Source organism: Strigops habroptila, chromosome 1 (genome assembly GCF_004027225.2).
Source record: "Strigops habroptila isolate Jane chromosome 1, bStrHab1.2.pri, whole genome shotgun sequence".
NCBI classification, from domain to species: domain Eukaryota; kingdom Metazoa; phylum Chordata; class Aves; order Psittaciformes; family Psittacidae; genus Strigops; species Strigops habroptila.
In genome coordinates, this window is record NC_044277.2 from 148891787 (window position 1) to 148919503 (window position 27717).

Genomic DNA, 27717 nt, shown 5'->3' on the forward strand with positions numbered 1-27717 from the left:
GAGCATTGCTGCAGCACGGAGAGAGGCTGGAGCCCACGGCGGTGACTACTGCTTTGAAGTCGCCTGCACCTCGGGGCAAGCACGGAGGACACTTGCTCACATTTAGCACCAAATGGTTCAGTAAGGCTCGGCTTTGACAGCTTAACTTCAGGGACATGCCATGCACCAAGCCACGGATGTTTCTTCCCCGCTGCAGTGAAGCCTAAGGCTGACATGTCTCTGACTTCACGCAATGTCTTTGCTCCTCAAAGGCTTTTCAGGGTAAAACGTGTATCTATTAGGAGGGCCGGCACGCCGGGACCAGAGCCAAGATGCAGAGGGCCGGACGCCGGAGCGGATGCGGTGCCTGTCCCCGCCCGGCGGCCCGGGGGAGGTGCTGGGCCGCGCCACGCCGCCTCCTGCCGCTGCCCGGGGCGAGGGCTGGCGCTGCCGGGCTGTGAGTACGGGCTGCGGGGAGGCAGCGGGGCGAGGGCTGGCCGTGCACCGATGGTCACTGGGGGGCAATGCACCGAGTGCCGCCGCTCGGACGGGATGCGACGGAGGGCGAGACAAGGGGCCGCGGCCGGGGCTCGCCACCGACAAGGCAAGCGCCGAGGGCACCGTGCCCTCACCCAACATGGCGCCGCCACCTCAGCGGCGCCGCTTGGCGTGAGGGCGGAGCGGCGCGGAGGGCGGGAGAGGCGGTGGTTGCGCCCCTGAGGGGAAGGAAGGGAGCGAGCGGGACATGGCGGTGCCTCCGCGGCGGCTGAGGGGCGGTGGAGCCCCGAGCGGCGCCCTCAAATGGCGGGCGTGGAGATGGCGACCTGTGTGTGTGTGTGTCCCGCCTGTGTGCGCGGCGGGATGAGACTGCGCTGGGTGACACGGTCCCGCATCAGTAGCAATGCGCGTTTGTGAGGGATTTAGGGGTTTTCCCACCCCGTTTTAAGGGTAGTTCTGTTTCTGAGGCGTTCTGTGCTGAGAGAGTAGTTGGGTTTTGGGCTGACACTCACTGGAAAGCTGGGAGTAAGCTTCATCCCCCTGGCTTTTTATGTGTGTAGGAGCTGCTGTGGTGAGAGGTGCTGGAGTAGTAAATGTGGGGCTTTACTCACTGCTTTGTCAGAATAAACTTGTGACGGGGAGGATTTTGGTGGGGAGGGCTGGTTTCACTGGCCTCCTCTGGCTCTGAAGAGAGTCAGTGGGTCATGTTGGAAGACATTGGGCTTTTTGGCTGAGAAGGGGGAGATTTTGGTGATGCTGGATATTGGCTGGGCTAGCAGCAGTTAGTTGTGGCTCTCTTTGGATTTGCGCATAATGCAAGGGTTCAACTTGCTTGCAGCCTGGCCCTACAGTTGTGCTAGTACAGCCTAAAACTGCCTTTTCCTTGCCCTTTAACTCCAGATTGCTTCAGCGTGCAGCTTAGATGAGAATTATAGGAGTACGCATTTATGGTTGGGAGTCAAATCGATTAATTTCACTATTTACAGTGGATATTTACAGCCTATCATAAAAAAATGTGGTGTTTGCTGTGATATTGAATCCTATGTTTTTTTAAAGCCAGCCCGAATTCAGTTAAGTAACTCCCATCATACTTTCCTCAGAGAGATGTACTAAAGTAATATGAACGTGAAGGAATAAACTTACAAGGTGCAATGTAGTAAATCTCTTGTAGAACTACAAAACATTGAAATTTCTAGGTCCTCCTGGCTCTAGAATTATAACTCAGCCTGTCATGGTGCTGTATAATTTACCAGGAGGTGCTTAGGGGTTCATTCACTGAGTTGTGCAGTGTAAGTTGGGAGCTGGAGAGGACAGAGCTGTGCAACTCATGACTGTAAAATACAATGGGTTTCCTCTCTGTGTTAAAATACTTACTTGGAGCCAGACTTCACGGGTGTTATGTATGTCTGTAGGCATGATGAGTGGCTTTTATATTTTACTGGTAACTGTGGTGAAGAGGGAGGTTTGCATATGGCAGTAACAGGCTTTCTAATTTTGCTCTGGATGGCAGCTATTGCACGTGAGCTCTAAGCGAGTAGCTCAGAGAAGGGCTCGCATGGGGCAGGAAAACCCCCCAACTTGTGAGATGGTGGTGGGGACTTGAGTGCTGCTCTTCTCCCATGCTGAGACCTGAGGTCATCTGAGGCTGTAGGTTGGATCCCCAAAGGCAAAGGAAAGGAATTAAACTCTTTGGTGAAACTTGTGCTGAGGTTCCTGCTGCTTGTGTTTTACAGTACTGGTTGCTGTTGTGCTAAATCTACCGCAAAGCTTCAGTGTATACTGTTGCTAAGATCTCTTTTGACTGTCTTTATCCTTGACTATGTGATAACAATCTTCTCTTTTGCTTTCGCTTGATAGGAATAATGTTTCCAACATGTCTGTGCAGTCGCTGCTTTGTGAAAGAATTGCTGTTGCCAAAGAATTGATCAAGAGAGCAGAAGCCCTTTCCGAGTCCCAGAAAAGGAGAATAGAAGGTGGGGCAAAACTATGCAGCAAACTGAAGGCTGAGCTAAACTTCTTACACAAGGTGGAGGCGGGGAAGGTGGCCATTAAAGAATCCCACCTGCAGAGTACAAACCTTACCCATCTCCAGGCCATTATTCAGTCAGCAGAGAACCTGGAGGACGTTGTCAGTGTCCTCCATGTCTTTGCTTATGAGGACAGGTTTGGAGACAAGCAGACACTGGTGGTGGATGTCGTTGCAAATGGAGGTCACACGTGGGTGAAGGCCATCGGCCGGAAGGCTGAGGCCCTGCATAACATCTGGCTGGGGAGAGGCCAGTATGGTGACAAAAGCATCATTGAGCAGGCAGAGGACTTCCTGCAAGCAAGCCGTCAGCAGCCAGTGGAGTACAGCAATCCCCACATAATCTTTGCCTTCTACAACAGCGTGTCCAGTCCTATGGCAGAGCGGCTCAAGGAGATGGGAATATCTGTGCGAGGAGACATTGTTGCTGTGAACTCGCTGGCAGAGCCATCCGCAGAAAACCAGCACCTTGGTGCCAGTGAATCGGATGAAGAAGGCCCTGAACTCCTGCAGGTGACCCGAGTAGATCGGGAGAATTTAGTGGCCAGCGTTGCTTTTCCTACCCAGATTAAAGTAAACGTGTGCAACAGAGTTAACTTGGACATCACTACCTTAATAACCTACGTCTCTGCTCTCAGCTATGGTGGCTGCTACTTCATCTTCAAAGAGAAAGTGCTAACGGAGCAAGCGGCTCAGGAAAGGAGGGAGAGAGTCCTGCCTCAGCTGGAGGAGTTCATGGAGGGGAAGGAGCTCTTTGCCTGTGAATCTGCTGTCAGAGATTTTCAGTCCATCTTGGAAACGCTGGGAGGACCTGGGGAGAAAGAACGAGCTGAGATGCTTGTGAGAAGAATTCAAGTGGTGCCAGATCAGCCATCTGACCGTGCCTTAGGACTAGTGGCTAGTTCAAAAATCAACAGCCGTTCTCTAACCATTTTTGGGACAGGAGACACTTTAAAAGCCATCACCATGACTGCAAATAGTGGGTTTGTGAGGGCAGCAGCTAACCAGGGAGTCAGGTTCAGTGTTTTTGTCCATCAGCCACGGGCATTGACAGAAAGCAAAGAATCTGTTGCCACACCTTTACCAAAGAGCTGCCCGCCTGGCAATGGGCTATAAGTCATTGAATGAGTCATTGGAATGCTGCAGGGGAGGCATTTGGAGAAACACAAGAATCCGAACAATACATTTTTGGGTGTGTATCAGTGAAAGCAGTGACTGTAGCAGTGGAAGGGCTCCTCGGGGGATTTGCAGTATCTTTACTCAATCCTTGGGGGATATTTTGTTCAGCTGGCCATTAATTTATTCGCTAAGGTAATAAGATTTCAGTGAAAATTGTTAACTGGCTTACAGTGTATTGTATCCATCCCTATTAAAACGTTCAGTTAAAGCACAGTTGTTGTGCCCTTGTCATTTCTGTCCTCTTCAGGGAGATTAAATTCAGCACCTTAGGTGGATTTCAGACTTGGCATCTGTGGAACTGAAATCTTTCATTCATCTGACTGAATTCTTTGTCGATTCAGGGGTACTTTGTGCAGAGAATTATGCTTTTTTGGGTGTATGTTGTTTCGTGAAGTCATGACTAGTGGCTGTGAATAGAAACCAACTTAAGTCTTCCTTCCTTTCTTGAAAGGAACCTCTGTATGTGTACCATGTTAGACTGAATTGGGCAACAGCTTCAAAATTCCCATAACAATCAGTTGAAATTGGAGTTTATTGGCACTAATATGTTGTGACTCTTGGGCCGAACTGGACATACAGTGGTAGCAGATCAAGGAGGCAAATCCACTTCCCTTTCCTCTTTGCCAAATGCAAAGTCTTGCTGGGAGCAAAACCCAGTTTAAGGCTTTGAGATAGCAGAATGCTCCTAAATTGAGCCAGCACCCAGGTGGGTTCTGATTCTAATGAGCTGCCTGCTGAGGACTCATGGCAAACTCCAATTTGATTTTATTTGTGAATTACCTGAAACAAAGGCTCACTGAAGTCTTTCAATGTTGGTGTGGCAGAGGAGGAGGTTTGTGGGGCATGTTGTTAAATGCTAGTTTGCCCTATAGTAGGGAGAAGCTCTTTCACTGGTGTTTTTTGCTGGCTTTACTCAAAGTGGAGACTAAACAACAATTCCTTATTTTATTTTTTGTTTTCCAGGAGAGAGTTGCAGTTTGAGAAGTCTTTCTAATGTGTTTCTGTATGCAGTAATGACAGGAGTTGCTGATTGCTATTAAATTGCATCAGGTTCCTAGCGGAAAATATTGAGATGCCAGAGTGAACTCTTGGTCCTGAGCTATACGTTTTATCAGGTCAGTGAAAGAGATACTCACTGAATGTTTTATAGGCTGTCGTTCAACAAGATAGCATTATTATGCAGCCCATAGTTCAGGCAAGGAACATTCCCTTGCCTCTTGCCACTCCACTCTAAATTTCTTTCAATAGTACAGGGTAGCTGCAGTGCTCCCATTAGCCAGAGTCTAAACCTATTTCTTTCTGTCTCCGGTGCTCTGGTATACTCCAGCACTGGTGTAAGGATACTGGCATGCCAGCAAAACCACTCTGCATGCCTCTTCCAGCTGAGTAATCTTGACTCCAAGGAGCAAAGGTGTAACTTTTGTCAGTATGACTCTTGCTCTGATCTCACTATGCCTGTAGGGTAACCTGTTAGGAGTTGTCACCAGTATCCAGGTGCTGCATATCTTACCTATAACTCCTAACAATGCAGAGGCCAGTCTGTTCTCTACCTGCCCCTCGTTTCTGCTGGTCACTGAGGTAGTTCGTGGGGTTAAGATGAGTGGAACTGGATTTTGTTGTTTGTTGCTTCAACATCCAGTCTTCTACCTGCCAGTTTCACAGTTCCCCCTTGGTAAGTTGTTCTAACAAAAGATGTAACTTGTTCCTACAGTCTTAATGCGGTGTAATGAAACCTCATGGCAGAACACATATCCACTGATTCCATTAATTTTCCTGGAAGTTCAGAAGGGAAAGGAGGACCAGGGCAATGAAATTACATAGATAACGTGCTGCTGTGCAGCAGAAATGCAAGTCTGCCTTAGTGGTTAACAGTGCAAGCTTCAGCACACAGGAGCTTAAGGAGACAGTGCTTTATCATGGGATGATGGATTTACCAGAGCACAAACAGATGCTCACAAAATGTCTATGAAGAGCTGGAAGGAAAGGTGCCTTTCATTTCTGCCGTGGCAGTTCTTACTCTGGCCACCTCTGTGATGTCTTTCCTCTGCATCAGGTGTGGGAGAGGGGAAGAAAAAAGAACACGGTGTTTCAAAACTGTTTCTGTTTGATACCAAAGTCCTGAAAGAAGGTACATGTTACTGTTCCTAGTGCATCACTTATAAACAATCAACCCCCCTGAGGGCAGGGGTGGTCTTTTTGTTTACAACTCAGAGCTTTAAAAGCTGGGGTCCCAACAAGCAGTTTGCTATATATCACTGGTTAATCTGTTTTACAATCTTACAGGATGTACCCAAAGCTAAGTGCACGGTAACAGCGCAGTTATGCATGGTAATTCGTTATGACCTTTAAAGAACTAATCCTTTAAGTTGCTTTTAATTTGCTTCCAACCTTCCTACCCTGATGAGGGTTTGAATGAGTAAATGGGAGAGAGCTGCTTCATTGCACTTCAGCTCTGTTTAAAAGCCTCTGTCTCTGGAGCCATCGTGTGGTGATTTTCTTCATTACCAGTCTTTTGCCCAACAGAGTATTTGTTACTGAATCGATTTTCTTTCTTTTACCAGTTTACCAATCATACGAGCAATATTACAGGAATATGAAACTCTAGAAATTCTGTGTAATGTGTTTTGGTTGTAATATTTGGTGGTCTTTGTGTTGCCTTCCAAGATATTGGTGATCTCTATATACAAACTGGTGTTCTGGCTTGCTGTGTTTAGATTCTACTTCATTTCACAGGTGGGGGATTAGATGTTGCACTTATTTATGACTTGAGAAATGAGTAAATAGAAGATACCAAATTATGTTTGATGTTAAGTTGACAAACATAGAAATCAAAGACTGCTCGTCTTTTCTTCCAGTATCATACAACTGCTTTGTCTACACTACAGCAGGCACTCAAGGATACAGGGATGTTTCACTTGCTGCTATGGATTTTGTTTGGGATTTTCAGTGTCCTTGGCAAGGGTGGATTCCTAAACTGTTTCGGAGAAACAGTTCTTCTGGCACTCTTAATTTACTTTACACTATCTCTGTATAGTCCCACAGTCTCTGAGGGGAGCCAGCATCTCTGTTCTGTGCAGCACCCAGCCTGCTCTTGTTGCTCCTACAGTAAGAATGCCAAACAAGGAGTGCTGCAGTTGATGCCAGGCAGTGCAAAGCACTTGGATATTACATGAGAAATAAAAAGGTAAGTTGTTAATAATACATTCATGTTTCTAATTTGTCTTCTACACTTTTGTCAAAGGCAAATACTTTTGGACACAATGTGTGTTTTCTTTACTTACTGTTGTTCTGGCTAACAAAATTTGCAGATCAATGACTTGTCATTGTACATGCAAGCCACGAAGATGCTCAGAGGCAGTTTTAGGTGTTGCAGCCACAGCTGTGTAGAAGTATTATTCTTTGGTAGGTTAATGGGCAGATTAAATAGTGGTTTGTGTTTCAAACTTGTCCCCCATACCTGATGATGCCTTCAGCAGACTTAAAACAGTCTGCTGAAGTCATCTGGAGCCTGTGTGAAAACACTTTCACAACCCTGTTCCCAGGTCCTGAAAACTGAACGTAGGCTTGGTCACAACAGCAATAAAACAAAACCCCACCATCATCAGTTGTTTGAGGTAAGTTTGAGAGGAGACCTAGAGAAAAAATACCTTAAAATCTTTTTTGTTCAATTGGAGGTCTTACAATAATGACAGAGCATGCAGTTGCAATGACATTCTTTATTTCAGGTTATTCTGCAAGCAAAGCAGCACAGGTCGCCTGTTAGCTAATTAACCTGGTACAGTAAGCAAGAACTAGACAGGGTTCTTGACCTGAAGGCTGTGGTTACAGTTTTCCTGCAAGCTGTAGTTTTAGGAACTGCACCACCATCCAGCTTGCTGCAGGCATCTCCTTTGTGTTCTTGTGTGGCAAAACCAACTCTGTAGGTACGTGTGGCTGTTTCTTTTCCACCAAGATTTATTGTGGTAGTTTATTCTAGAGTAAAACCAAAGAGAGTGAATGTAAAACTACAACAGAACTGCTTGGAACTGTGGGGCTGTGCACATTGTTCCCTATGAACACCATAGAAATTAAGATTGTTCCTACTGAAACTATTGTAAAGAATAAACACACACACACCAAAAAAAACCCCTCAAGCCTTCATTGTTCAGAAGCTCCTTCTGTTCATTTAAAAGATCCTCACTTACAATGTCTTACATAAAACATTCCTCAGTCGAAAAAAATCTACCAAACCCCCAAAAACCCCAAAAGCCAAAATAACACAACCAACAACCCCAGCCTACCAAAAGAAACCCCAAAGAATGAACAACATCTGATAATGAGGCTGAGCACATGATAAAGCAGCTCACCGTGGGATGAGAAACACCACAGGGCACAGCAGTTTTACAGTGCAGTGTAAGTCCCAAAATCAAGGGGCTACAAGAGTGAGTAGCATGAGTGCTTGATAGTGGTTCTTTGCCAAGGTTCATCACATCCATTTCCTGAAGCATTTGAGGTCTCAACACTGCTCTGGTGGTAGCAGTAGTGAAGGTGATGGGCTTCCCTGGACTTGCTGTAAACTACCATAGTGCTTCCTAGTTATGTTGGTGGTAGTAATGCTGGCTAATTTTGGGGGTTGCTCCATTTGCTGCAGCCACACTAGACATGATACTATAATTTGCAGTTTTCCTAGCACAGACATAGTCCTAAATGCTCTTGAGGTATGTGGGAGAAACATTTCAAAGGAAATGTGTTCAAGGGAAAATGCTCTCAAAAAATGAGGCAGCTGATGTGAACAGGAGTAAAGGAATATGGAAGGGTAAGTCAGTGTTACACTGTCCTGCTAGCCAGACTAGAAACGTGGCAGGAATGGGTGAGGATGGGGGAAAAGTAATCCTTTGGGCTATCCCCTTCCGTGCTCTGTGTCGTGTTGTGAGCTATAGAGAAGTTGCTCATAGCTCTAAGGGAGAAAGGGTGATGTATCACACAACCTCCTTACTGCATATGGATGGATGGATGATAGGACAGACCCTCTGCTGGTTTGCAGTCGCTGCAATTCTGACTTCTCTTCAGGTTTTTTCTTTTGTAGGGGATAATTTAGCCCATCTCTATAGAGATGAGGTTCACCAGAGTGAGATGTCACTCAGGCAGACACAGGCCTTTATAACAATGAAACTCCACCATATAAATCTGGGCTTGGTTTCTGTTTGGTTTTGCTTGATTGATTGTTTTTCCCTCACATTAGGAATGCACGTTACAAGCCAGCATTAGCTATATCCACAAGAGAAACCTCTTTCATGGAGAGAGGAGGTGCAACCTCCTTTCTTCACATACAGCTGTCAAATGCACTCATCCATAATAGCACAATTCATCTTAAGGAGTCTCACCTTCCTCTCTGTTACTAGCAATTTATTTATGGTTTTGGAAGGAGGAGAGGAGCAGAAGGTGGTAGATCTCTGGCATGCCAGATACCCCGCCAGAAACAGACTACAAGGAAAAGCAGTATTTTGCAGGCCAAGTAGGAGCACTGGAGGAACAAAATAGAGACAACAATAACAAGGACAATCAAAACCAAAATGTGTCTTACCAGATATTTCGGTGGTTGGCTCCTGGGTTGGTTCTTTGCTTGGCTCCACACTTGGTTTAGGGGTAGGTTCAGTACTTGGCTCTCCGCTCAGCTCCCAGGTGGCCTCTTCGCCCTCTTGCACTCCATTGTTCCCAACTTGCTCCATGCCTTCCTCCTTGTATGGGTCTCTGCTGTAGTCCAGGGGCAGCTCTGTGCTTGGCTGTATGCTGGGATCCCCGCTTTGCTCCACACTCGTTGCCTCAAGCACAGGTGTAACAGGGGTACCTACAAATAACATGGAAGGAATTTACATGGATGAGGAGGATGGTTTGAAAAGCCAAGTTACTTCTAGGGCTATCTAAGCATGTACATAGTTGCTTTTATGGATCAGAGAGACCAAGGGGGGGAATAAATCTGGGAACAAGTACACTGTAGAACATGAATCTAAGTTCAAGTTACAACGATTGATGGTTTTGACTCACCTTGTGCCTTTAGCAGATCAACCAGAATCAGTGCCAGCAGTGCTGAAAGGATTGTCATCTTCTTCAGCATGGCTGCCTGAACACCACGTTAAGCACGAGCGTTTGGAGCAAAGCTTGAAGCACACAGCAGACAGAGAGCCCTGGCTATTTAAAGGCAACCTCATACCTCTCTGCATCTTCCTGAGAATAATAGGTTGCGAAAACAGCATCCAAATTACATGCTCAAAATGAATTTAGGACCTACCTGTCAGGGACTGTAATCAGTCAGTTCCTGCCCCTTGCTACAGGGTGAGATAACCTTTACCACGAGCAGTAAAGGACATTGAGGGCAGAGATGTGGGGCAGTGGTGGCCCCAGCCTGTGGCAGCACTGATAGTGGTGTCACAGTGTGCCTCTGGCAATGCTGATTGCTCAGGGCAATTGATCCTGTTGGTTTTGCATCAGGATCTTCAAAAATCCTTTGATATGACACTTGACAAATTGAACATGCCTCGCAGTAACAGGTGAAAGGTGAGGTGTGACTGAAAACTATGCAGCTGGCTTCTGTGTTGTAAGGAAATAACAACAGCGTGAAAGAACTGTGATGTTTTCGTCAAGGCTGGATGAGCATTTTGTTGGGAAGCCTTCCTTTGTCACTGTTGAAAACTTGTGTGCTCGTGCAGGTGTGTATCCACCCTGTGACAGGCAGTATCTCAGCCCCAAAGTGATGCATTTGAAAGGTTTGGACACAACTGGATAGATCTCCAGAGAGGAGCCAGCTGCTTTGTGTGGTTTAATCAGCAAAGCACAATCCTTGTTCCAAGGGCCATTTCTGATGCTGAAAAGATGCTCTGTTTGCATGGATGCAGCTCCCCATGACCTTCCTCATCACCACGAACCAGGGAAGTGAGTCATGGCAAGAGACTCTCAGGTTGTGGCAAATGTAACTGGCTTAGTTATGTTTTGGGGTCTGCCAGGGGAGTAGTGGACTTCAGGTATACTTCTGTGTATTACACTGGTGTGAGTGAGTTGTGTAATTGCTATAACTAGCCATTCTGCAATAATTAGCAGAATTAGGTTAATGTCAAATCAACGTAAAGGAATTCAGAATCTGGCACTCAAGATTTCTCTCCCCACCCCCCATTTCCCTGATTTCACTTGTTTAATATTGCATCAACTTAGTTTTTCAGCACAGTGTTTCTTTCAAGTTGCTTCTACCTCTAGGGTTTGCCTGAGGCATTATTCTTCTAATCAAGGTTTTTATGGTGCAACAGAAGGGGTTTCTTTTTTCCTTGAAGTGAAAAAGAAAAACTGATGGCCACGAACACCTACAGATACGTGGCTGCTGCACTGGGTTTCTCCTGTGTTACTAGTTTCAATTGAAGTTGATGCGTAACATCTTTTCTGTTATTTCAGAGGTGAATGGAAGAATTTGCCACTGACTCACTTGTAAGAGGTAACAGCATGATGCACAGGCCAGAAATCTGAAGATAACTATCTGCAGTGAGCAAGATTCCTCAGGATACACTAAGAACTCTTTGGTTTCCATTCTTGAAAGTGTTTTTCTAACACACAGTTGTTTTCATGAGGTGGTGGGCCTGCCGGTTGTGAAAGAAGAGCAAGCATAGAATCATAGAATCACAGCATGGTTTGGGTTGGAAAGGGCCTTAAGATCATCTAGTTCCACCCTCCTGCCATGGGCAGGGACACCTCACACTAGACCACTGAGTTATTACTGTGCAAGGAAAGAGGAATTGTCATGTTACGCTCTCAGTGGATCTCAGATTTGTTTCTAAAGTATTAATCTTCCCTTCTCATGAGGCTCACTGTGCAGAGTGGCCCATCTTGCTCTTCCCAGATCTCTTCTGTTTGTGTCTGTTGTTAGTGTCTAACAAATGTAAGTGAATTTAAGCATTTTAAAGCAGGGTTGCAGGTTAGTTTTTTGTCTGGAGACAAAGCTACGTTCACTTGTTTCTCACTGCTCTTAAGAGGTGTTAAGGAGAAATCTCAAAAAGTAGTAATCAAGGTATAGATTCTGAGTAGGGGTTCTTACTGTTGGGGATTTCGTGTGCCTTGGATTTTGTTTTGGTTTTGTTTTCTGTTGGTTTTGTTTAGAACTAGTGCAGAGCCTGTCACTATTCAACATCTTCAGCGATATGCAAGTAAATAGTTAACATCATTGCTGAAAGAATTAACAAATGAGATGAGGATTCCTGAAGAAGAAGTAATGGTGAGGACAGAGGTGTGTTACAGGTTTATTGCATTTACCTACATTCTTTTCAATAGACCCCAGCCAACAAGGCAAGTTACACATACAGGATAAAGGAATAAAAGCCATTCTGAAGCAACAGAGGCTGCATCCTGGAAAACAACTCTTTCCTTCCCCAAGTTCCTGAATGAGGCCCTCAGTCCAGATGTTAACATCCATTATAGAACGTAACTAAGCTAGAGAGAGTAAAGAAATAAACCATAAACGTTTATTGCTGGAAAAAATCCCTCTCTATGAAGGGAGAAATCCTTTCAGATGCCAAATTTGTGTATTGTATCAAAAAGAAGGCTAGAGGAGTGACTTATGGTTTGTAGTTTATTGGGGAGGAGGAGGGGAATGCAAGGTCCTAAAGCAGTCATTAATGGCATGGGCAGAGGTATAACCAGAGGCTGGCTTGATTCCAAAACAAAATGAATGATTTAGGTAGAAACCAGCGGACTATGAGGGAGCTGAGTGGTATTTAAAAGCCTGATGGATTAGAAAACCTCTAGGTATGATTATCAAGTGGCTCCTCTTAGCCTTGTGGTCTCTTGACTCTCAGTTGTCCATGTTATGTATTGATATTGGACTCCTAGGGAGAAGCAAATATGACTTTAATACTATGGAGATGGATCACCACTTCCTCTGTGGGGTGGTGGAAGATGGTTGGTCTCACCATTAAAATGCAGGAGGTGGCAGCACACCAGGGACATTTGTACTGCTGATACGCTGTGTTCAGCTCACTGGTGTGCAGAAGCTGTGCAAGTGTCCACAGAGCATCTTTAGTCAGGAGAATAAAACTTCTTAGTAGTTTTAATAAGAACTTAACTCTGCATTGGAGTTTTGAAGGATACCTGGCAGAAACCTGGTAGTGACTGAAACTGTTTGCTAATCCCTGGGGCAGGATAGGTTGTGATGATACTGTCTTATACCACCTCTGTGAAGGGACAACTTCTTTCATTCTCTGCCCTGGTGCCTTGATTGGTACAGAGACTGTCACCTGGAACTCCAGTAGGTGTGAGACAGGCGATTCTTCCTTCTTACACTTCTGTGCCCGTGCAGTGCCTGGAGGTGAAAGCTGCTTTTGCATTTCAACAATCCAATGCTGGTATTCCAAAGGTGTGCTGTGCAGGCAGGCACAGTGCTAAGAGGTTTTCATAGCAAGTGACTGAAGCAAGATGTGATATGTAGCCTCCCTCACCTCCAAATTGGGAAATGTAGTGCAAGGTATCTATTACAAGTGTTTTCATGAACTAAGAATCCTGTGATAAAAGATACTGAAATATTTTTAAAAGTTTAATTTCTTTCTTCCCCAGCTGATGTTTGTTACATTTCTTTCAGCTCAAAGCAAGCCAGGGTGATGAAATGAAGTTCAGTGGAGCTAGGATCAAAGCAAGGGACGTTGATGGTGCAAGAACTACTTGTCAGAAGTTCACACATGCTCAAGAGAAGACTTCAGGTAAGAGTAAAACTGAGGGTAACTAAATACGTGGAAGCAACATCCAGCCTGCGTGATCCTTGGATGAAATATAGGATCATAGGATAATTCAGCTTGGAAGGGATCTTGGGAGCTCTCTAGTCCAATATCTCGTGGAAAGCAGGGTCACCTAGCTCATACCAGTTTAGTCAGAGCTTTGTTCAGTCTGGATTTGAAAGCCTCCAGGGACAGAGCCTGCACAACCTCTCTGGGCAACCTGCTCCAATGCTTGATAGTCCTCAGGGTGAAAAGGTGTTTCCTTATATCCAACCTGAACTTCCCTTGTTCCAACTTACGCCTGTTATCTCTCATCCTTCCTTTGGGTACCACAGTCAAGCCTGGCTTTTGATAACCTTCATAAATGGAAAGTGAGAGAGAGATTGACATATTATTTGTCTTTTATGTGCATATAATATAAAGACTTGTAAATTCTTACTTCTCTCTGGTCACCAGCTTATGGCCACCTTTGCAAGCAGAGCACTAGGCCAGGTGGATCCTTGGTTGGACTGGGTTGTGTTAAACATATCGACTAGTATCCTTTGTTGGACTAGTGTAGCAGGGAAAGCTGGGGATCCTAATTTGGGTATCTGAAATAGCTGCAGAACACTTAAGCCCAAATGTAGCTGCAGAATCTTTTTAGGCAGAATAATTTTTAGCTTTGCTTTCTTACCAAAGGAGGTCAATTGGGAAATGGTTTAATTTACAGAAGTAGGCTCAGTGCTGGAGACCTGTGAAATCAGATTGCACAACACAGACAGAAACTACTGTTTGGTAAAACAAGCTATTTTTTTGTTAGCAGCAAGGACCAGATTTTCTGGAAAGGTGAAGGATGCTGAGACTACTTCATTCTTCTCTCGTGAGTTCTAAGTGCCCTAGGGCATGTTATGTCAGATATAACTATTTATGCTCTGGGAAAAGGATCTGTGGTAGTGTCCCTTCAGGTACTTTTATTTGTATTTCACAAAGAGTTTTCTTCCTTTTCAAGGGAATTAGCTTGGGAGAAAAAGTCAAAGATTCTGTTTCTTCACAGTCAAATTCCACAGAAGGAAGAGTTTCATGAACCATACTTAGTGCTCATGTTCCAGCCAGCTTCATGGAGTGAATGATTTTTGTTGGTTTGGTTTGTTAATGAGGCAAATCTTGACCTTCTCTGGAGAATATGGGAAAAAATACAGTCAGGATCTTTTTCATACAGCTAAGGATAGGCTGAATTACATATCAAAAGCTCTAAATGTAACTGTTTGAAATCATGTTTAGTGATTCAGGCCTGACTTTCAGCACTACCTGTGACTCAACCACTTTTTTTCTCCCTGAAGTACAATGTAATATATAAAGTTATGGCTGCCCCATCCCTGGCAGTGTTCAAGGCCAGGTTGGACACAGGGGCTTGGAGCAACCTGCTCTAGTGGAAGGTGTCCCTGCCTGTGGCAGGGGGTTGGATCTGGATGAGCTTTTTAAGGTCCCTTCCAACCCAAACCAGTCTGGGGTTCAATGAAAATGGATGTGCAGTTTGTAGCGATATTCTGCTGGGGAAGGGGATTAGCTGATGCATGGATTTGGTAGCATGTTCAGCAGGAGATGCAGGCTTGGGTATTTTTCCTGCTTTTATCAACATGATAATTTCCAAGCTCCACTTTGTATTCTTCTTCCATGTCCTTTCCTCTCTCAACAGCATCATGTCCTTTAGGCCCTTCCTTTCTGCATCTGTTTCTCCTGTCACTGTTTGCATGTTTGTCACTGTTCCATAAGACAGCTTTAGTCTCCCTCCAGGATGGAAGGAGCTCGCCTGAACTTTGCCAGGATGAAGTGGATAAAAGTATTTTCTTATCTGTAAAACTTCAGTTTCTCAGCTTTCTGCCAGAGGTCAAAATGCTTACTCAGAGATAATGTGACCCTACTCAACCCTGGAGATCTCTGGCTTACCAAGCAGCATATTTGACCCCATAATGTCATGGCTTCCCCACTGGCTTTGGGAGCTGTTCTGAAATGGAGTGCTTCATGCAGGGAAGGATCTATGGAAAAACATCTATGGCTTTCATCTGGATAGTCACAAGGTTTTCAATGGGATTGCTGCTTGTTGTTCCTGCCTTAGATGTAGGTATTTGTTGTGCCAGTTTTGATTCTTCAGGGACTTCTGTTACTATTTGCCTACTATCAGTAGAAAGGTGGGCTGTGGAGCTCATAAATTTCACTCCCTCTCACCTGACTTTCCTCTGGAATTAAGGCTTTTCTAGACCAGGTTGAGTTTTTCAGGTGGAGTAATTTCCTGCTGGAAAATACTAATTTTCCAGCACTGAAACATCCAACATTGCTGTATGACTGTGCCAAACATTGGGAAGAAACCAGGGAGAGAGGCTGGGCAGCCTGTGTGGTTTGCTGCCAGCCTGCTCCCTGCTGGTTCCCTGGAAGAGCCTTCCTGGTCAATCATCGGCTGGAAGAGTGCGTCTTGTGAGAAGGGACTAAAAGAGGTTGGCTTGTTCAGCCAAACACATACAAGGCAGGAGGTGACTTGTTCTGCCACTCATGACCATGTCAGGAGAGTAAATGCCGCAGTTGAAGAGCTGGTGTTGGTGCAAGGACAAAAGGCTTTATGTACATTTAGAGTGGGAAAGGAAGACAAATTTGCTGAGCCTTCAGAGGGGAATAGTGAAGAAAGAACAAATGCTTTTTAAGATGAGACGTGATAGGTGTATGAAAGGGAGTATGTGATCTGATGGGGGATAATTGGGAGCAAAAATTGGATGCAAATACCTCTTCTGACTTCCCCCCCACCTGCCTCCTCCCTGAGACAGAGCAATCTAGGTAAAAATGAATGGTGTAGACTTTTTCTCCTGTAATTTGTATTACTTACGTCCTGTCTTCAGATGATCTCCCTTTATCCTCATTCTGCTCCCAGAGGAAGAGAAATGGAGTTTTCACAGAGGCAGGATCACATTTTACAGCCTGATCTCAACCCCAGTGACATGGAGAAGGTCTGTCTCTGAAGGCCCTCCTTGTTCTCTGTTTGGTTACCTTAGTTTCCCTATTGACCAGCGAGAGGCCAGGAATGAAAACAATGGGCAGCTTCCAAGTGGTTCATACTTCCAGGTAATGTGTTTTCCTCCACATCCCAATTGTCTTTATGCTCTGAGAGTTTGATATCAAAGCTTCTATTATACTCCTATTTTAGTCTGTGTTCATGCACTTACTTTTTAAATCCAACATAAATTCACATGCTTCGAGTAGGTCTCCAGCAGATCCCTACGTCTGACTTCTTGTTCCCACCCTCTAACTTTTAGCTCTGTGACATTTATCTGGCCATGCAGTCAGACAAGGCAGGGGAACTGCTTTGCTGAAGAAGGATTCAGAACAAAAAGGTTGATTCCTGCTGCATTTGTTTTCCATCCTGGCTCACTGTGCAGCCGTGTGAATGCCCAAAGGGAAAGGATAGCACTGCCTGCAGGAAGGCAGAGGTGTGGAGAATGGACTACACTGCTCAGCAGCGATCTGGCTTTATCCTGTGACCTTAAAAGCAACTGAATGAGGCACACAAAGCAGAACGGATGCCAGAAATGGTGGCAGAGCTTGCTTTTCCCTTGTCAACAAAGGAGCTATTTGTAATGCAAGAGGCTGTCTCCCACCTGGGAGATGGGAAATTCTGGTCCTACAGTGTGCTTGCTACTCAATAGGTAAAGCTGTTGTAATTTGTGGCTAACCAGAAAGGCACTGTTAGCACAGCAGTCTGTGCAGAAAAGGCGTTAAGGGACTATATTAAGGAAGAAGTATTCTTTGACTTAAAAGTCGGTGTCAGATGGTCAGATAGGAGAGCTGTGGTTATCTGCTGCTGTCCTTGGGACTAGAAACTGAGCCCCTGTAATGCAACGTTTGTCTCATGCAGGTAGAAGGACTTGATCCGAAAATCCGGATGGATTCTGCTGTTTGTGTGGTACCGAAAGAGTTAAGAGGAAACTCTTCATCTCGGCTCAGCCCAGCAGCATCCAGTGCAGAAGATAAAAGCAGCCCTCAGCATGAACAGGCTGCGAAATGTGTTTGAAAATAAATTCTTTAATGCCAGTTGTCATTACGAATTTACTTTCAAATACGTTTTGCAGTTTGCTCCTGCTGAGAGCTCCTTTTATCTTGTAACTTCCAGACTGTGGGGCTGAACAAAATAGGTAGCCTTCCTTTTAAATAAAGCGGCAGATATTGGAGCAAGATTCTATCTGTCACACATTATAATATTTATATGTATTTCTCATCAACCCCAAGTTCCCCTGGGACTCTCAGATTCGCATGAGGTCTCGGAATCCTGGGTTTGGCGTCTGGGTATGTGATTGCTTTAATGGGAGACCATGCTGTTTGCATTGGCTCTACTGACACCCCGCTACACTTGGTCACAGGTGCATAAAAGACAGTCTGAAGCTGTTTATAAGGATGATGCTTTAGGTAACACGATGAGTCAATGTGTCATGGCTCAGCCCTGACACTTGGGTTCAAGCTTGGCTACATCTGTTATGCTTTGTTAGCCACCTCTGGATTAGGAGCTAGGTACCGTAGCTAGCTGTAGCTTGCACTCAGAGGTGGAGTTTGTGTGTTTCCCTGATTTCTACCTTTGTTTTGGACAGCATCAATTACTTGACATGCTTAAAATCCTGTGAATCCTGCCTGTGCTGGGCAATAATGAATCCCTTTTTTCTTCCTCCAAAGTACCAGGGGACATGCAAAACTCCAGACATTTTCAATGGATTTGTAGAACAAATGAATACTGAAGCCAACATAGAATCACAGAATGGTTTGGGTTGGAAAGGACCTTAAAATCATCTGGTTCCACCCCCTGCCATGGGCAGGGACAACTCACACTAGACCGTGTCACCCAAGGCTCTATCCAACCTGGCCTTGAACACTGCCAGGGATGGGGCCTTGGCCATTTGTGGGGAACTTCTTCAGCAGCAGCACAGTAGTAAGAAAGCAGTAGGGTTTTATTTGCTTGTTTAATTATTCTCTCAGAATCAGGAGCCATGTTCTTATAACACTGCTCAAATTTGCTGTGGTCTTTCCTCTGACAAAGCTAAGTAATAGGAATTCAGAATACAGCACAACTCTTCTTCTTCCACATTACTATGACAATGGCAATTAAAAAACCGTACAATGCTACTCCAGCCTCTCCAAACCTACGGGACAATTCCTTCCAAAGTTATAGCTGTCCAGTTCAGCAGAAGAGAAAAACATTTTTATGAACAGTGATGACATTTAGATGACAGTTAGTAGTTAGGAACCCTGCTTACAGTTCTTGGCTCTATTTTTTCATAGTGCTAGAAATTGTGGGGAACTCTTACCCCAAACATCGATTTCTGCACTAGGCTGAAGTAGCTGTGTTCCTGTGGGTGCTTTTTAATGACCCCTTCTGTGACTGTGACCTCAGTTTAAGGGCTGTGGCTCTGCAGAGAGCATTGAGCTTGTTCCCAAGAAGCCTGTGCTCTGTTCCAGGCTTTCCACCCGGTCTGCTGCTTGACATTAAGCTGCTCACTTCTGTTTTAACTCATACCAAATACACACCTCATCTCTGCTAATGCTGAGGGACCTGGGGGGTTTAGAGTCTGGAGAAGAGAAGGCTCAGGGGGGACCTTATCGCTCTCTGCAACTGCCTGACAGGAGGATGGAGCCAGGAGGGGGCTGGTCTCTGCTCCCAAGGAACAAGGGATGGGACAAGAGGAAATGGCCTCAAGCTGCACCAGGGCAGGTTTAGATGGAGCTGAGGAACAATTCCTTCCCCAGAGGGTGCTCAGGCATTGGAACAGGCTGCCCAGGGCAGGGCTGGAGTCACCGGCCCTGCAAGTGTTCACACACTGAGCAGATGAGACCTTCAGTGCCATGGGTTAGTGGTGGCCTTGGCAGTGCTGGGGAGCAGTTGGACTTGATTATCTTAAAGGTCTTTTCCAACCTGGTTGATTCCATGATTGCTATTTGCTCATCTGCAGGGTTAAAAAAAGCCACGGAATAGTTGGACTGGGTGAATGATGTCTTGTGGGCAGCAACAACGTTAGGAGGCAAAAGCCTGCCATACGTCTGGAAGAACAGTGTATGATTGCCTGCTAAAGGGGTGTACAGCTTTTGTCACATCCTCATTGCTAAAGGTAAACTATTTACTTCAAATTATTAGTCCATTTAAACAAAATGCATAGTTGCATCCATTCTCCAAAACCAGAGAGATGTGACTCTTTTTCAGGCCACAAAGCACTATGTGTTAGTATTACCACTATTTAATTTTCAGCAAAACTCCGAGTTGTGCTTGCATTCCTATCCTATTCTGAAATAATGAATTCCTCTCTGGCCACGATAGCAGTCTGTAGCATGGTCTTATGAATGCATTTGCTCTGGGGTATAAACCCCTGCCTGTATTAGAGGGAAATCTTCACTGAGGCAGGTTGTTCTCTTTAAAAACTGTAAATTACTCAAAGCTGCAGTTTCAGTTTCTAGCAGTCCCACCTGCTATTCAGGAAGTGTCTGTTTGCAGGAGGAATTCCTATGGGGGAGGAAATTCCCCACAGATTAGGGAGGATTTTTCATGTAAGACTATTTTGATTTGTATAAGGGACTAAAAGGCTATTTTTCATGTCACTGGAAAACTTCCAGCTAAATAGATATTTTTCTTCTTGAGCTGCTTGACTTGAAGGCATTCTTGTCCAGAAGGAGAGTTCCCAGGAATTATCACAACTGAGGCTATTTCTTACTGATGGTACTCTCCAAAACTTGCACTTAGAAAGCAAAGCAAAGGATTCATGAGCTAGAGCAAACCCTTGCTGATGTGCCTGCAACATCTATTAACTTAAATATTCACATTTAAAACTAGAAACTTGGTGGCATCTGCAGCAGGTCTGTGGGGCAGGATGTGCAGCTGGATGTGCTGCCCGAAGCCCATATCCCTCAGCAATACACAGCAGAGGGACTGTTGAGCCATGGGAGCACATAGAGGCTCTCTCCCTGGTTGGTTTTCTAGTTGAAAACATCTTTCAATTGCACTGGAAAAAACCAACTGGTTTGGACTCTGGGAAATCCGCTTCAATCCAAGCCCAGGAGAGGGAGCCCTCCATCAAAATAAGGCTCTGAACTGGATCACGACCAAGATTCACAGAAGTTTCCACTTTCTCTTCCACCTGCTTATAAATCACTGGCTGGAATTTCTTGCTTGTCTGCCTATTCTTTAAAGACTAACAGCTCACAGTTTCTACCTTTCAAACAATATCATTCAATAGCTGACATGCATGTGTGAGAGTTTTCTTAAAACTCTGCCTGGACATATCAGATACGGAACTTGGTCCCTATAAAAGAAGGTCTGCCATTCTCCTGCAAAGCAAACCCCCTTTTTGCCCCATGCTCAGTGTATCACACAGCAAGTCCTGATTTTCACTCACAGCAAAACCTTCCTATGCTTTAAAGAAGCCTGCAGCTCTCAACCTTGCTCTTGTTTGGCCGAAGCCAGTGAGGTTTGCTGCTGTCTTTGACAGGACAAGCAGCAGGCCCTTTAGTATAGCAGGAATTTCCCTCAGATCCACATGATGAGTAATTAGCTCTGAGCAAGACCAACCTGAAGCCAAATGACCTTTTCACATACTGTGTGTGCTCCTTGTAATGTCTTCTGTGCTCAATTTTTAACCTACCCATAACAGCCCCAAATGTCCAGAGGAGCTGATTGCCTTAGCTGCATAAATTTCCTGCTGCTGAGATTTTGGTGCTCAGCTGCTATTCATGTGGAGATCTTGAGAGATTACTGCTTGTCCCATCATCCTGGGTGTACTGGACAAGTTAGAGTAGGTTTGGGGTCCATCCCTCTGGCAACCAAGTAAGAGTCCTCTGTCCCTTCTTTTCCCCATGGAAATATCAAGGATAATCTGCCTTCTAGTAGCTCGTTCACTTGATGGGGTCTCAGATTTTGGGTATGAGTTTCATATGCCTTCTGCCCCTTTACTTAGCTACGGGAACTTCTCTTTAAAAACAGGCAACTAAAACCAAGGCAAACACATCTTCTATTTCTCATCTAAAATGTCTCTCTCCTTTCTGACCCTTTCCGCTGCCTCCCATAGACGAGGGTAAAATCCAGCCTTCAAAATCCCTTTGTTTTGTAAACATCAAGGTATTGCCTGAGAATAGCTCCAGGGTTTGTATAATTCTCACACATTACTACAGCATTCCTCCAAACTCAACTCCAGTGTGACTCACAGGTGTGAGTTTTGCTTAGGAACTAAATCCCTTTAGCTTCCTTGAATGCTTCTGAGAGACGATGTGACAGTGATGCTGCCTGGTAGGACAGGATTTGAGAAGGTAGCACCAGAAAGGCAGGAGCAAAAAGATCCATGATTGTGGATTCAGTGGCTAAACTGCCTGTTAAAGAGACCCAGCGTGACTTTGCCCCTTTTTTCCAACTCTTCCCCCTTCCTTCCCTTTCTTTTTCTCCTTTCCTTCTACTCTCTTTTCTCTTTGTGTTCTTATAGGTTATGTGTTTGAGCAAAGCATTCAGCTTTTCATTTTCATTCAGCATTTCAGCTTTTCCCAGGGCTGTTACTCTACTTATGTGGACCATGTCCTCATCTTAATTTGTCCCTTGATGTACAGTTGAATCAATACAGCTCAACATTGAATAGCCACACTAGTCATAACTTTGAAGTGGATTTATTGAGATAGTATACATTATATGGAAAAGTCTAATCAAAAAAGGAAGGAACAGGCTAGGTTCCTGGAAATTAAGCTTTCAATATAGTTGTTATCCTGTATCATACCTGTGAGGTGAATGGTGGCTGCCAATGTTTTATGCTTACACACAGTGGCTTGAAGAAGACAGTAATGTAAACATATGGACATGTGTGTTTCCTTGTGCCTGTGTTTTATCCCTGAGCTGTGTGCTGTGATCATCCAGTTCAGAAAAGTCTTTGGAGTGTATTTGTAGGCTGGCAGGCACTGTGGCTAACTGGGTAAGTTATGGCCATCCCGGGGTCTGCATGTGAGCAGTGGGAAGGCAGCAGCAGACAGGTTACTTCCCTTCCTGCCCCCCTGCCAAAACACAGGGTGAGACAGTCAGATTGCCTTCCCCTTGGGTCTGAGGGCTGGAAGGTGAGATCAGGCTGTCAGATTTCTTTCTGTTGGAGGTGGAAGTGTATTAGTAAGTTAGATCCCTTCCTGAGGCTGGAAGGAGAGCTCGAATGGGAGCACCAGCACCCTGAACCTGCTGGGTGAGTTTGCTGCCAGCCAGGAGGCAGGCAGGCAGTGGACAATGGGATGGTTGACAAGCCAGGCCACAAGCAGCGCTCTGCCTTCCAGGCCACAGCAGTGTAATACAAAAGGCCACAGATCCAGTATTTTCACACTGACAGTTGTTTGTTTGGGGATTTTTATTTTTTTTAAATAAAGCATAGTGTAATTAAAACCAAAATCAAACAAACTAAATCAGTTCTATAATAGAGCTCATGGGCTCTGTAGTTAATGCCCTTAAAGTAACCCAGTAATAAATGAAAAAGTCTCCTACTGCCCAAAGACAACCAGTTAACTTCCTTTTATGAAACTATAGGTCTTTTTATTAGGCTACAAAACTGTTCCAAAGAAATGGAAACCAAATGTGTAAAAAATGTGAGTGGTTTTCTTTCAGCTCACACCAAACCAGTGTAAGCCACAGGGCTCTTCACGTGAAGCTCTGCCTCACTCTCTCCTACAGGCGTGTGCTTTTGGGAGTGAATACAGGGCTCAGCTATTGAGCAAAGCTCTGCAGCTGCTGTTACAGAGGATCTATACAATAACCGTACTGGAGATGTTAAGCGGCCATTCAGGATGGAACTATTGAGACATGCAAAGCATTAAGCTATCAGATTGGCACATGTTGTGTTCTCCAGCCCAAAAGAGTTGCTGTTGTGGAGACAGGCTATTTTAATCTTCACATGCAAAAGCTTTTGACATGTACTGCACCGATGCCCTGCCTTGTAATACTGTTCATTCTAGTGCTAAGCAGATGTGATGCCAAACCAGCCCCGCTATAAATGAGTGCATCTCCTATTGAGATCAATAAGGATTGCACTCGCTTACACCAGGGCTGAATTTTTGCCTATAAATTACAAACAGCTCCGCTGTGGATGGAAAATATATTAACCTTCTGTGAACATAAACCTCAGTGTGTCATCTGTAGGGTTTTGCTTTTCAGTGATTACTTCCTAACCGGAGAACAACTGCATTTCAAGTGGGAAATGTTTTAGCAACAGATCTTTGTGTACTGCCTGAACACGCTCATGTCTTGGCCTCGGTGGAAACAATTCATGTGTAATGATCACGGTCTGGGCACTTGGGTCTTGAATTCTGATAAACTCCTTGTAAAATCTAAAGGCCAGGCTGTTTTGGTCAAGAGAGCAGTAAATGAGACTGCAGTAAGACATGTTATTACATGGAGCAAACCTTAATAAGCAAAAAAATAAGTCCAGCTCTGGGGCAACAACACAAGAGGGATGTGGAGCTGTTGGAGCGAGTCCAGAGGAGGCCACGGAGCTGCTGCGAGGGCTGGAGCAGCTCTGCTCTGGAGCCAGGCTGAGAGAGCTGGGCTGGGGCAGCCTGGAGAAGAGGAGGCTCCAGGGAGATCTTATAACACTTTTCCAATACCCAAAGGGGCCAATGAAAAATCTGGAGAGGGACTTTTGACAAGGGTCTGTAGTGACAGGACAAGGGGAATGGTTTAAACCTGAGGGGAGATTGAGATTAGACATTAGGCAGAAGTTGCTCCCTGTGAGGGTGCTGAGGCGCTGGCACAGGGTGCCCAGAGAAGCTGTGGCTGCCCCATCCCTGGCAGTGTTCAAGGCCAGGTTGGACACAGGGGCTTGGAGCAACCTGCTCTAGTGGAAGGTGTCCCTGCCCATGGCAGGGGGTTGGAGCTGGATGAGCTTTAAGGTCCCTTCCAACCCAAACCATTCTATGAAAATACACGGCTTGTTTAATTTCAGGTATTGGTGAGTCTTGTCTGGTGAGTTACGGAGTCTTCCCATTAAATACTACCTCATCTGGCTCTTATTTCAGTCAAAGGCTAAATCCCTACTCTTGTTTTTCCCTGACCATCAGATAGTACCTGATGCCATGACCCATTAAGACGCATAGGTTGTTCTACATCCCTGTGAAATGAAGGAGAATCAGGCTCCTAAATGTTCTTGATGCCTTTGTGCCGCCCTGGATTTAGGAACTGCCATGTGTTAAGTTACCAGCTTTTACACTTCTGTCTGTGCCACTGCTGCCTGTGAAATTTTTGCTCCCTAGGTGCTCCATAGGGAGAGAGCTCTTGGAGGTTGAATGGCCAAAAGGGTCTAGGACATGGCATTTCCAGAGGAAGACATCTCATTCATTGCAGATGTTGGGCAAGAGTCACACAGCACCTGAAAGGTCCACAGAAAGTTTTGGGGGGTTTTTGGCTCCACTTACACTGTACTTACACTCATCTTATATGGATGTGTAAACAAGCTTTATGAAGTCCATGGCAAAAGTAAGTTAACACACAGAAGATAACGTATTCTGTCTTAAAAATGAAAGGAATTGGAGAACATGATAGTGCATTTGAGGAAAAACCCTGTGATCTTGCAGTTAAATTGTGTAGAACAACTAATATCTTTCCGAGGTTGCACACAGATCCTTTATTTCAAATGGGTTCTGAATATTAAGTGTTTAATTGTGCACTCTCTCAAGGCAGTTGCTTCTTAAAGGAGTAGAGATTATATATTCCACCTAGTTTTCTATGGAATGATGTATGACATTTGGTCAAATGCATTGTGCTCTCCGGATAAATTATAAAGCACTTAAATGCATTTCATCACACATTATACTTCATCTTCAGGCAAAAATGTGTTTTGTCAAAATATTGATTTGTATTATCAGGGCACGTTGTATAAAATCCAAGAGTGAATTTCATTTTAGGGAACCGTGCAATTTGTCTAACCATTCTGAGGAAAAGGACATCAAATACATATGAGCAATTGTGTTGGTGAAATGAATTTTAATCATGTTTATCATCCTTCCAGATACACTGTACAATGGCATTTGATAAATTTCACTCCCTAGACCTTAGTCTGATGCCTGATGAGATAGGAATGTTACAATGTCCCAGTGGCATCGAGCTGGATTCCTGCTCTTAATAGGGTGCTGATAATATAGACACTGGTAATTTATCTGTTACTTAAGAAAAATTAAATCTGATTCCATGGAAGGAGGAAAACCAAATAAATGAATATAGGTGAGAATTAATGTAGACATAGCCTGCAGTATGTAATTGGTGTCTAGAGGTTTTAAGGACTAAATGGAAGTATTTGAGGGATTGATATTTTTCTTTCAATCTTGTGGTTAAAACTTGAGAGTCATGAAACACAGAGTCTCTCTCTCTTCTTCTTCCTTTTTGTTTAACTTGCCTACAGACGTTCTGCACGACCTTGGGAGAGCTGGATGGGGCTGATTCTGCACTGGAAGTCCATGGGCCGTATTCTACAAAGAGATGAAGACTGAAACTGCATCCTTCCTGTGCCTCCTGGCTCTTCACTTGTAACAAGAGGCTAACAGTGTACTCCTTCCTCCCCGGGTGCAGCAAAGCTAAATCACATGGTATTTGCAATGATTCTACTATGAGGAACCATGGGCTGCTTCTGCTTGCATCTGTGGAGACTCCCAAGAGCAAAGGCTTTGCTCTGCTTGTGGATCACCCAGCAGAGGGCAACATCACTCTCGCACATGCAAACTGCATCCCCTGCTTGAGCCCAAACTTGCCAAAAGCAAGAGGAATCTTTTCTTTGGCCTTTATAGCTCTGTATAAATGCAGATTTTTACTGTTTTTCAATATTAGCCTTGAACTGAAATGGCAGCGTGTGAGCACTCCCATGGCACTGTTGGCAGCTAGCCTTAGAAAAAAAGCTTCAAAACCTTCCAGTGCTGGCCAGAAACACAACAGTCATGTTTATTTTGTTAGTGGTTGATACAGTGCTAATATCCATAACAGCAGTGACTGTGCAGTGCTTTGAGTTAACTGGCTCTGGTTACCTTTTATCATTCTTATCTATTTATTTCATAGCTGACCCAGGGGTGTTTGAGGAGCATGTCCCAGGACCTGGCAAAGAAAGACATCAGGTGGATCCTGACCTCATGGAAGTCAATGGCAGCAATTTGCTTTCATTTTCATGGGATCAGAACTGTGCCTGGGCTTTCCCCTGAAGCCCACGGCTGTGAAGGTCCTTCTGGACAGACCCATATTGTGGTCCTTAGGCTCTTGCCCTTGTCTTCTGGATGGACCTTGGAACTGGCTGATGACTTTGCCTCGTCTGAGGCTGTTGATGGGATTCATTGCTACGACCACCTGGCTCTGCCCTATGGTCAGACCCTGCAGGACTGCACCCTGACAGTGAAGGCACAGCTTGTGCTGGGTCACCTGTGGCTTATAGCACAGCCCTGCTCCTGCTGCTCCCTGACACTGCTCCTGCAGAGACTGAATTTATGCCCTGTGAGAAATCCCCAAGGAGAAATTCAATCCAACCATTTAGAGCGATTGAAGTGAACAGGGGGGTTATAATAAATCTTTGCAGGATCCCAGGTCTCTAATGTCAAAATGTGCAACTCTGGAAATGGAAATAGTTGTCTGCAGCTTAACTGAGTGGTAATGCAGCTCTTGAGCCCGCAGGAAGCTGGCCTGTTAGATATCCAGATCTACTAAAGAAAAGGCTAGTCCTCAGCCTTGTGGAGAACAACTTGAAAAGTTAGCACTTGAGGTCAAAAGAATAAGAATTGAAAACAGAAATATCCTGACAATCCCCCTTTCCTTTATAGTGCTTGGAATTTAGGAAATCAGGTGGATTTTAAGCAAACTTCATGATTTACTGCAGTTTATTTCCTTGTGCTTGAATGCCTGTGAGTAGCCAGACATGGAAGATGACAGGTAGGTAGTGATATTTTTTCTTCACTGTGAGGCAAAAGGGGCAAACTTCAGTGAGTTTTCTATTGAGCTTTACCCTCCACGTATCCAAACAACAAATGCACAGAAACACTGGTATTTAAATTTGAAATCCTGTCGGGGAAGCAGCTCTCCCCACGGTACTTATCTGTACACTAACAATTTCTTCACATTTTATATTCTCCTCCTTTTTTTCCCCCATTTATTCTTTAAGAAATACAACCCTCAGAATGACTAGGAATTTCTTTGGGATGTTGTTAATACCAGATGCAAATACATGTGTAAAAACTCAGGACTGAGTAGTTGGTATTTCCTTTGTGAGCCGCTGGGTCCCATATCCAATAGGTGTGAGGGACAGACTTTCTGGAATTCGTAGAATCATAGAA

At 44.8% G+C, this 27717-nt stretch overlaps 1 protein-coding gene across 8 annotated transcripts; it reads left to right on the top strand.

Annotated features, from left to right (window-relative positions):
- Window positions 1–326: 326 nt before the first annotated feature.
- On the top strand, window positions 327–27623 carry C1H7orf25 (chromosome 1 C7orf25 homolog). 8 transcript variants are annotated; one of them, XM_030476102.1, is made up of 8 exons: window positions 343–436; window positions 2335–3814; window positions 6725–6866; window positions 11102–13160; window positions 13275–13392; window positions 19368–19523; window positions 25812–25995; window positions 26459–27623. In XM_030476102.1, the coding sequence occupies exon 2, from the start codon at window positions 2351–2353 to the stop codon at window positions 3617–3619; it is 1269 nt and encodes a 422-aa protein (XP_030331962.1). In that variant the 5' UTR covers window positions 343–436; window positions 2335–2350; the 3' UTR covers window positions 3620–3814; window positions 6725–6866; window positions 11102–13160; window positions 13275–13392; window positions 19368–19523; window positions 25812–25995; window positions 26459–27623. The 8 variants fall into 8 exon arrangements, with proteins under 8 accessions (XP_030331947.1, XP_030331962.1, XP_030331982.1 ...); XM_030476122.1 differs by lacking the exons at window positions 11102–13160; window positions 13275–13392; window positions 19368–19523; window positions 25812–25995; window positions 26459–27623 and adding exons at window positions 7408–7605; window positions 9720–11094; XM_030476132.1 differs by lacking the exons at window positions 11102–13160; window positions 13275–13392; window positions 19368–19523; window positions 25812–25995; window positions 26459–27623 and adding exons at window positions 7408–7605; window positions 9723–11094.
- The last annotated feature ends 94 nt before the right edge of the window (window positions 27624–27717 follow it).

Excerpts from the sequence above, each read along its gene's own strand:
- C1H7orf25 (XM_030476087.1), top strand. The coding sequence starts at position 2,351 with ATGTCTGTGCAGTCGCTGCTTTGTGAAAGAATTGCTGTTGCCAAAGAA.